The 10,611-nt window shown below is 34.6% G+C and overlaps 1 protein-coding gene across 1 annotated transcript; it reads right to left on the reverse strand.

Annotated features, from left to right (window-relative positions):
• Positions 1–2,477: 2,477 nt before the first annotated feature.
• LOC125193345 (probable disease resistance protein RF45) lies at positions 2,478–9,717 on the reverse strand. The gene is made up of 4 exons (XM_048091117.1): positions 8,685–9,717; positions 3,388–5,179; positions 2,963–3,106; positions 2,478–2,809 (listed from the first exon to the last, which is right to left on the reverse strand). Exons 1-3 carry the CDS (start codon positions 9,664–9,666, stop codon positions 2,986–2,988), a joined length of 2,895 nt encoding a protein of 964 aa, XP_047947074.1. The 5' UTR covers positions 9,667–9,717; the 3' UTR covers positions 2,478–2,809; positions 2,963–2,985.
• Positions 9,718–10,611: the final 894 nt, after the last annotated feature.

Below are 10,611 nucleotides of genomic sequence, written 5' to 3' on the forward strand. Positions count from 1 at the left end.
TTTTGTGGACGTCCCAAAATGGCAAAAGTGATCTATTGTTTGTGGACGGAGGGAGTAATACTTTTCGTACTAAGAGCATCCTCATCCGTGCTCTTAGCTAAGAGCATGGAAGTGGGCCCGGATTCACTTTTACTCATTGTCCTTAGCTAAGACCACAATACCCACACCCGTGTTCTTAGCTAAGGACAAGCTCAAGGGCCCCACCATTCTATTATTCAATTTAAATACTTCAATTACTAAAAACATTTCTATATTATAAAAATACACTAAATATAAAAATTACATAATTAAAATCCTAAAAAATAAAAAAATATATAATTAAAATACTACAAATTAAAAATTACATGATTAAAGACTAAAAAAAAAATTCCATCGTGGAAGACTAGTCCTCTATCCCCAATGTTCTCTTGATACCTCGGATCATTCCCACATGTGTCGCAAGTTGCTCGGGAGTCATGTTAGACATATCGATCGTATTGAGTTGACCCAAGAGGACCCACAACGAGTTGTTCGGGGGTGGAGGTGGCACAAAAGGGAGTGGGAGCGGGGCGGATGGAGTCGGGGCGCGACGGCGGTTGGCCGTCGCCTTCTTCCTTCCTTGCGACCGGTGGAAACTGCACGGCCCAACGTCGGAGCTACCCAAGTTAGTTCCGGCAAGCTGGGTAGCCACATCATCGGAGGCGCCGTCGGATAGGGCTATCGACCGTTTGCTGGAGGAGGACCCCGCTACTACGCCACCCCTATACTTCGGATGGTGGCGCCCCTCCTGCCAACAACTGAGATACTTGAACAGTTTCAACTCCAAGCTTTGGTAGGTCACCAAGGCGACACTGATGATGTCGAGCTCGCTCTTGCCACTCCCCGACGCCCGTTCTTCCTATTGGAAATACCCCTGGAACTTACTGATTGCCTCGTTGGCTCTGAAGATGCAATTGCGCACCATACTATCATTCCGATAGATGGTTCCCTCCGGCCGGGTTTTATTGTAAAGACAAGTGATATGCCACCAATACGTTTCCCCGGTTTGGTTCGTGCCAACATCCGGGTCTTCGGAGACTGCCAAGTAGGCTTTGAACATCTGCATCATCTCATCCGGAGTGTACGGGGTACGGGTACCCCGAGGAGAAGGAGTAGGTCTAGAAATAGAAGTAGGAGTAGGAGTAGAGCTGCCGCTCCCTCCCGATCCGGGTTCGGGTGCCCACCCAAACCCGGAGGCATTTTGGTCTTCCACCAGGTAAGGGCGGTATCCACCCGAAACTTGCGAACCTTGGGTTTGAGAAGGGGCCGAAAATTGCGTTTCCGGACTAGGAAATGAGTCGGAGTTGAACCAATCGTGGTTCCAATCGCGATTGCCGGAGGGGTGATCGCCGGAGCCGGACATTGTGTAGTGTGGTGGGAATTTAGATGAGAGAATATAGATGATAGAATAGATGGGAATACGATTTTTTTTGTGTTGAAGTGGGGGTATTTATAGATGAAAATGTGAATTTTGGGGAAAAAAAAATTAAAAAATAAATTAAAAGTAGGTAGAAAACGATATAATTTTTTGGGAAGTGGGAAAACGTTTTTTTTAAAATTAATTTCGAATTAAAAAAAAAATGAATATGCCAACGGCTAAGCCGTTGGCCAATTAGACAGCGCCACGTAAGGGTGCTCAGCTCAGCGGCACGGACGTGCTCTTAGCTAATAGCAGCACTGTGCCACTGGCACGGACGAACGGCTTGCAGCGGCGGACGAGCTCGTCCTTGCCGCTGGCACGGACAGACAGACGGCGATTTTGCAACCACTGCGATGCTCTAACGTGTAGATAGTAGATTTATCAATATGTGCGATTTCACTGAAAAGTCTGAAAGACATGGCTTTTTTCTAAAAACAACAAATACTACCTTCAAAAAATGAACCACAGTTTTATTAGAAATTAATTTTAATTGTTTGCAGTTGGTTTAAGTGATTAAAAACGTAAACTACTTTACAACCTATTCTACTTCAATTTAAAAAGATTGAAAAAATGAAGTTTCTTTATTTTTTTTGAAATATTGGTTAACTTTCATTGACAAGTTCAAATTTTACAAAATTATACAAGAACTTGGACTTTTTTTGTCTTATTCTTCTCAAATGGTATTACAAGTGTGGCCTTCTTTTAACCATGAAGACATCAATACTAATCCACCATTAATTTTATGATAATGCACCTACTTCATCACATCCACAAAAGCTCCAAGTACTATAACCATGCTGGAATTATATAGCTTCCTGATTATTTGAAATCCTAGTTGTACTATTAAAATTCAAAGGAAAAAAAAATATAAAATCAATGACAATCATTTCATCAGTCCACCAAAAATATAAAGAGAAATCACACATTTCTCTTTATTCACACAAAATACATCCGCCAACATCGAATTATGAGTTTATATAACAAAAGAGATAATTAAAAGTTGTACAAGAAAACGAATTGATAATAAGCAAAGAGCAAGAGAAAAAGAAGCTTAGAGAGATATATTAGGAATAGAGAAAGTGATAGTATTATGTTTCATAAGCGATCAAAGTAACTCACAAGCACCCTTTAATAATAATCTAAACCCTACGTGCGGTTCGACTCTATTAATACGATCCGGGAAAGAACCGACAAAGAAAACCCGGACGGAGCTTATTGGTGTAGCTCGACTCAATTGCAATCTAATTAAATAAACTATAAATAAGAAAATTACACATGATCTTGAAGTTGACGTGGTGGGATGGATGAAGTTGCGTCGTGGGCGGCTTGGACGTGGCGTTGCAGCTGCGGCTTGAGTCTCCCCTTCAGTAGCTGAATATGGTGTCCATAAACAAAATCCAGAAAGTCTTATTATTAGTTGAGCCAATATTAGAAGTTAGTTAGTTAGTTATATTGAAAATACAAAAGAGAAACAACCTCCATATATACATCTATGTTATCCAAGGTTCCAAATTCATTAATTACCTTTGTCTCGACAATGTTTCGCGCTACCATACGCAGCAACCTTGAGAACTGTCATCTTCCCAAGGGCTATCTAGATCTGGAAAAGAACAGTCATCTTCCCGAGGGAGATCTAGTTCCCGATGGAGATCTAGAAATGGAAAAGAACTGAAAAAGAAATAGCACGAGTAAAGTAAGGTATATGTATAGCAGATATTTATATAGTAGTAGTAGATCAAATAGACCAGAGAACGACCAGTAAGGATATAGCATTCCTTATTTTAAATTTAAACTAACGTGTTATCTAATTGATCCCCAAATTATGTAATGTACCTTGATTTCAGATTTTTTATTCTAACATATAGCAGCAGTTAGTTATATTGAAAATATAGAAGAGAAATAACCTCCCTAACCAAGCCAATATATATACACAGACTGCATGTAATTACCTCAGAATCTTCTCAATCTTGACTGATGCCGCATAATGTTCTTCTTTTACTGTTTCCATGAATTCTCTTGGCATATTTTCGATTTTCATCTTACGAAGAGTGGAGATGAATCTCAAACCATCTGGAACCTTCTCCAAATTGGGGCATTCTACGATCTTCAAGGATATAAGTTTTGGCATAGCTCTGTCTTTCACTTCCCATTTCTTTAAATCGTCCAAATACTCGAGATTAAGCTCCTTGAGTCGTCGAAATGAATTTGAATGGCAAATCAATGTTTCTGTCATCTCGACTTGTTCCAAAGACAGAGTTTGCAACATGGGATACTCGGCAAACTTCATCACGTCTACCTTACCCTTGCATCTTGTAAGGGTCAACTTTACTAAATTCTGGCACATCCCTTGTTTGTAGCATGGAAAACAATCACTCATATTGCATTGCCACAAACATAAATTAACCAACGAAGAAGACATCAACCCACCATTTAAAATCTCTCTATCTTTCTCCGAACTTAAATCGCATGCATTAGCCAAAAGTCGAGTCTCACGTAATTGGCTATTTTTGTTGCTGAACACCATTGGCATGCTTTCCACATCATGAACAATAACATCTAGACTCTGCAGATTGACCAATTTGGGGATATCTTCAATGCAACAAGTCTCACTATTGATGTAAACTAATGTCTCCAACTCCTCTAGCCCATCTAGTCTTAGTTTCCCCCCTCCAATCACTTCTATACCAAAATAGGGAAGAAACAGATGCTTTAGTCTTTTCATCTTCCAAATCACATTTGGCAATCTAAAAGCTTTGAATAATGTTACTCGCAAATCTAAGATCTGCAGGTATGGCAGGCTCCATATAGACCTTGGTAACTTACTCACACAAGAGAGTAACAAACTCAAGTATCTTAAATGAATTAGTTTACCCACCTTGTTTGGTAACTGCCCCCCTTCAAAAATACAACCTTCTACCATAAATATCCTCAAGCATTTTGACTTCTCAAAGTTAAATGTACTTTTTTTGAAGCAAATGTTAGGATGTGCTCTTAAATAGAAGGTTCTAAGATCTTTCAGTTTCTCTAACCCATCTATACTTTGCACATTATCATCGAGGTCATTTTTTATGGCTAATCGGCTTACAGAATTATCAATGGATTGATGTAGAGCTAACCTTCTACTGGTTGAAGGAATGTCAATCAGATGTTTGGAAGCATTAGTGTACCTCATAAACTTTTCACCTTGAGCCTTTTCAGAGCAGAGATCATGCATTAAATCATGAAGCTTACAGCAGTTGAACTTGTCACGTGGAGAGTAGATCTCAAGATTCTCAACTTCATGCAGTTGAACCATACACCTCATAGCAAGTTCAATTAGATATCTCTTAGCCACATCTCTTAGTGTCTCATTACGTCCTTTATCTTGGTATGAAATGAAGCCTTCTGCCATCCACATTAAATACAATGTCTCTGTTTCAATCTCTTCATCCTCAGAGAAACCTGCTAGATAGAGGAAGCATGGTTTCAAGTAATAAGGTAAGGCATTATAGCTCAACTCCAATACATGTTTTACTCTTGTGTATTCTCCAACACCTTCTCCATGCCTCAAATATGATTCCATGTTCTCATTTACCCTTCTCCATTCTAGTAAAGTGTGTTTTTTTTGGCGCAGAATCCCTCCGATAACACAAATTGATAGTGGTAACCCTTCACACTTTGATACAATTTGTCTGCCTATATCTTCAATTGATGATTTTAAATCTGCATCAACTATCACAATACGTACAAAATAATAAGATGCATGTATTCAATTTATTCTTACAATGAATAACAATAATAATAAGAATTTAAATAGTGTTATAGTTTCATTTGCATAGTTATCTAATTTAAACTAATTATCATCCTGGCCAAAAATTTATTATGGTGAATATCTTTTGAAATAATAAAGCATTCAAAAATTATTTTTTTATTAAATCATCTTTATAATTCTAAATTATAAAAACAATTACATACACATATAAATTTCTTAGTGTTTTCATCAAATATAATAAATCAAATCATTATTAATTGCATCCAATCATTATTAAAGCATCTTTAAAATTCTGAGTAATAAAAAACGCATGCATGTGTATAAAATTAATTTTATAGTGTTATCATCCAACTGAATAATTGTAGTCGTTCGCATTCAATTATTTTATTATTAAATAATCTTTAAAATTATGAATAATAAAAATTGACTACATGTGTATATACTTAATTTTTTAATATTATTATCCACTAAAATAATAATATCCATTATGTACAAATTTTAAGGGAAATTGGTTTCTAAAACCATGAACTTTGCCCAAAATTTGGTATTTCCATGAACTTTGAAATTGATATATAATATGTAGCTGCATTTGTTTGGCGTTTTACAACTCACTCGAATAAGATATTTTAAATTAAATCTTTATTTAACGCCAGACAACAGTGATATGTTTTATAATATTTTGAAATAACTTTTAAGTTCATAACATGTAGCATAAAGAGTCACGTTGAAATATGTTAGTTAATTGTGTCAAGTATGATAAAAAGCCTGTAAGTTAATCAAATATAGTAATAAACATTTTAAAGGGAAAAATCAAACAAAATGCAAAGTTTGATATTATATCACATTTTAAAATTAAATAAACCCCATTTAGCAAAGTTTATAAGAGACCAATTTCCCATTATTAAATATCTTTACGATTATTAAGTTATAAAGGATACATCTGAATATACATTTTTTTAGTATTTTCATCCAATGAAACACAAAATAATAGCCATTCGCATACAATTATTTCATTATGAAATCATCTTTAAATTTCTAAATATTAAAAACGATTATTTTTATATAAAATATCAAAGTGTTATCACCCAACTAAAAACCGTAGTGGTTCGCACCCATTATTTTATAAATAAATAATCTTTAAAATTCAAAATTATAAAAAGCATAAACATATGTATATGTACATTTTTAAATTTTTTAAATTTTTATCTTTCCCGAAATAATACCCCCTAGGCCCCTTTAATTCATCCCCTTTGGGGCGAGTTTTAAGAAATGTAATAGAAAGTGAGTTGAAAAAGATAGTACATGGGTCCTACTTTTATATACTCCCCGTCCCATAAAATATGAGCATTTCCATTTAACACACGGTTTTAAGAAATGTGAGAGAAAGTTGGTGAAAAAAATAGTGGAATAGGTCAACTCTTTTATATTGGTTTTATAATAAAATGTGGAGTTTTAATAAATGTGGGGCCTAATACTATTTATGGAATATTCCATCTGGAACTCCTCAAATGGAACAGCTAAAAATGATAAGCGGAGGCTCGCAAAGTGGGATCACGAGGTATGTTATTTTATTATTAAATTTTCTTACAATTCTAAGTTATAAAAACGACTACATACATATATAATTAATTTCTTAGTGTTCACCAATGAAAAAAAAATCATAGTGGATCGCATTTAATATTTTATTACTCCCATTGTTTTTTAAAATAGCAACTATTTATTCCACTCCCATTTGTATTACTTTCCCCACGATCCATTAAATCAACTTTCCCTACTTTTTTCTCTTCCCCTCTCTTCTGCACTTACTCATTTTTAATATTACTTCACTTACTTTTACCAATTGCATGTATTAAACCTCGTGTCGTTTCAAATGTTTCTATTTTTTAAAATACGGAGGGAGTAATAGATAATTTTGTTAAATTGTAAGTTAAAATAGAGTGTGCCCAATATAAGGTTATGATCAATTGCTAACTAATTAACCATCTCAAATTAAGACTAAATTTTAACCATTAGATTAGAAGATTAGTGGTTAAAATAATGTCATGTTAATTATATTTTAAACTAAAAAAATTATTAAATAAACTTAAAGGGTATTAATGTCAATTCTTATATATGGTAACCACTTTTTTTGCTCTCCTCGAAATCATCTTGTTAAATTTACGTAACTCTTTCGATTTAAATTATTTTTCATAATAATATCAAATTAAATGTAATTTCATAAAGATTCTAACAAGATCTTAATTGCATATGTTTCGACGATGATCGGATGATAAAATTTTATAATTTTGTATTTCAATTTTCATATATGTTGATAAACATATTTTATATCAATAAATGCATCAAAAAATTTCAATATGATGTAATGTACAATATCAATAAAACTGTGTTGATATTAAATATTTTACTTTATTAGCGTATCTTGTACTGAAGTTCTCATGTCACTATGTCAATATAAAAAACTTAGAGAAATTATTATCTTAAAATAGATCGACTATTTTACCATTTTTGGATATTTATTTACTATTTATTAAAATCTATGAGTTTTAATCTCATCTACTCATTTTTAAGATCTAATGATATCATCGTGGATTGGATATTATATGTATTTTAACTTGACCCTACATATATATTCAAAAAATTTTAGTACTATCATCACACAAAATAAGCATAGTCATTCGCAGCCTTTTGTAGTCTTTACTGATATATCAGTCTCCAAATTTTCAAAAACTGCATCAATTAGAGAATGAGTTTTAAAAACAAGCAAATACCTTCTCTCGTATCATCTCGTCTTGTGAACCGTCTTGTATCATCTCTTCTTGTGAGTTATGTGTATCATGATCTGCATACAAATATTAGACTTTATCATTGGATCCAAAGATGTTGTACTCGCTCGGTCACATAATAGATGTCGCACTTCTAATTTGTCATCTAATATAGATGGGAAGAGTGCAAACTATCATTAATGTCAACCATGGATATTGCTTAAATTTGAGGATTCAAGCAAACATAAGTTTAAAATTTCTAAAGTAATCTTATACTTATTTTTAAGTTAATGGTACTCCTTGCTTAACTAAGTTTTAAATTCAGAATAGTATATTGATTTTTAAGACATGCATGAAAACCAATCGGTTACCAAAATTTAATTGCCTCTATTTATGAGATTTCTTAATTACCTCAATCGACGCCGTGTAATTTAATAAGTGATTTAATTTTATGAATATAACAAAAGGGTAGTTAAAGTAGAAAATTAATACTACTAGTTAATAAGAAACCAATTGAAATAAGAGTAGTGAAATAAAAACCAATTTAAAATACAAGGATGTTTTGTATATACAATTTTTATTAATTTATTTTTACTCAATTGCCTCTATTTATGAGATTTCTTAACTTTAAATTTCACCTACTTTGAATTAACAAAAACTCTAAATTTTAACGAAATCATGCAGTTAAAACACTAATAAAATAAGAGACCTAACACGGTGGAAAAATACTGACTTGGAAAAGCTGCTACTTTTTGAAGTAAAGCCCATCCTTCATCTTTCGTCAGAAATCTCAGCTTGTGAGGTTCGGATTGTTGATTAGCAATATTCTCATAACGAGTGGTGAGAATGACATTACAATTCACCGGAAGAGCTTTCTTTATGATCTCCCAATGATCATCTTCCCATATATCATCTATCACCACCATGCATTTCCTCCCCTTCAAAAAACCTTGAATTTCTGTCACCAATTCATCAACTTCCATGCCATTAACGTTTACGTCTCTGTCAAGTTGTTTCAAAATCTTGCCCAAACAAGACTTATGTTCCAACTGTTGGGTGATGCAAACCCATGCTCGAGCATAAGATTGGAGGTCTCTGTGGTTGTACACCTTTTTGGCAAGTGTAGTTTTTCCGAGACCACCCATCCCATATATCTTCACCACTCGTTGCCTTTCTCCATCCTTCATCTTCGATACCAGAGTCTCGATATCTTCCTCCATGCCCACGAAATGAGGCTCATTATCATGAGCAGACGTCTCTCTCAACTGACGCAGCTGAGCTTCCTGCTTCGAAAGAGATGAGCTATCTTGCCCCAACTCCGACTCTAACTTGTGAGTGAGGTCGGCCAGGGCAGGTATTATGTCGCGAGCCTCTTTACCAACCTCGTGGACACTGTAACACTCACTCATGATGCAAAAGTACCTTTGAAATTTGTCCTTGAGGCTCCTCAACCCTCTTTTGGATTGAACTTCAACTGCATACGTTTCAAGCAGATTCTCAGCTTTGAAAGCAAGATCTTTGAGTTGGTGAATGTAAGTCTTTAGAGTTGGAGAATCATGTCTCTCTCTGTCTGCTTTCATCAGCAAAGCATGTACGCTTTCCAGATCTCGTTTAACTTTCTCAACATCAGCGCCCACACCAACCAAAAACTTAGTTTCTTCAACCACCAAATCACGAAGGGTTTCCAGAAACACATTCGCAAGATATTCTGCCATTCTACTTGTTTTTCTTTTGAGTAAATTTTGTGTTTTGTTATACAATGAAGTGCTTTCACACAAATTCACAATCTAATAGCAGTACGCATACAGTGGGACCAAGCTTATCATCTTTATGTGATTCAACAACACATACTACATTATCATCTCTCTCTGTGATTCAAGAACACATACTGCCTTATCATCTTTATATGATTCAACAACACATACTACCTTATCATCTCTCTTTGTGATTCAAGAACACATACTACCTTATCATCTCTATGGAAAGTTGGAAAGATACTTTTGCTGACTATTCTTTTCAGAAAACAAAGCTTGGGAAGGCTCACACTTGTTGCCTATGCCTTGATAATGAGCACATTTACAACTGGGTCATAGATAGCTTTTACTATTAATCTAATACTACATATAGTATTAAACATCATAGTTTTGGGGTACATTATACCCCTTGTTCTCATGTGTATACGGGACACATGCTACCTTATCAGTTCTCAATTATTAAAAGAAATGATGGAATAATATTTATGCTGACTATTCTCTCCTCTTAATAGAGTGAAATCGGGTTCGAGCCCATCGTGAGCCCGCCTTTAAATTTCTAGAACGAAGAAACTAGAATACTTTAGAATTACATAGATAATAGTTGCATCACTCTATAACATAGACTTTGATACTTCCTCCGTCCCATCAAAATATGTGCATTTTTCATTTTCGTCCGTCCCACAAAAATATGTGCATTCCACTTTTCGATAGTTATATCAATTTAATAATGTAGGTCACACTATCAACTAACACTACTTTAACTACCATTCTCCTTTTCTCTCTTACTTTAGCATATAGTACTATTCTTCTTATCGCTCTTATTTTACCAATTTTATCTTAATTCCTATTGCCATACACTTTGTCCATATTTTTGTGGAGCAGGGCGAGTATCATTCATTCACCACT

This window comes from Salvia hispanica, chromosome 6, assembly GCF_023119035.1.
Source record: "Salvia hispanica cultivar TCC Black 2014 chromosome 6, UniMelb_Shisp_WGS_1.0, whole genome shotgun sequence".
NCBI lineage: Eukaryota > Viridiplantae > Streptophyta > Magnoliopsida > Lamiales > Lamiaceae > Salvia > Salvia hispanica.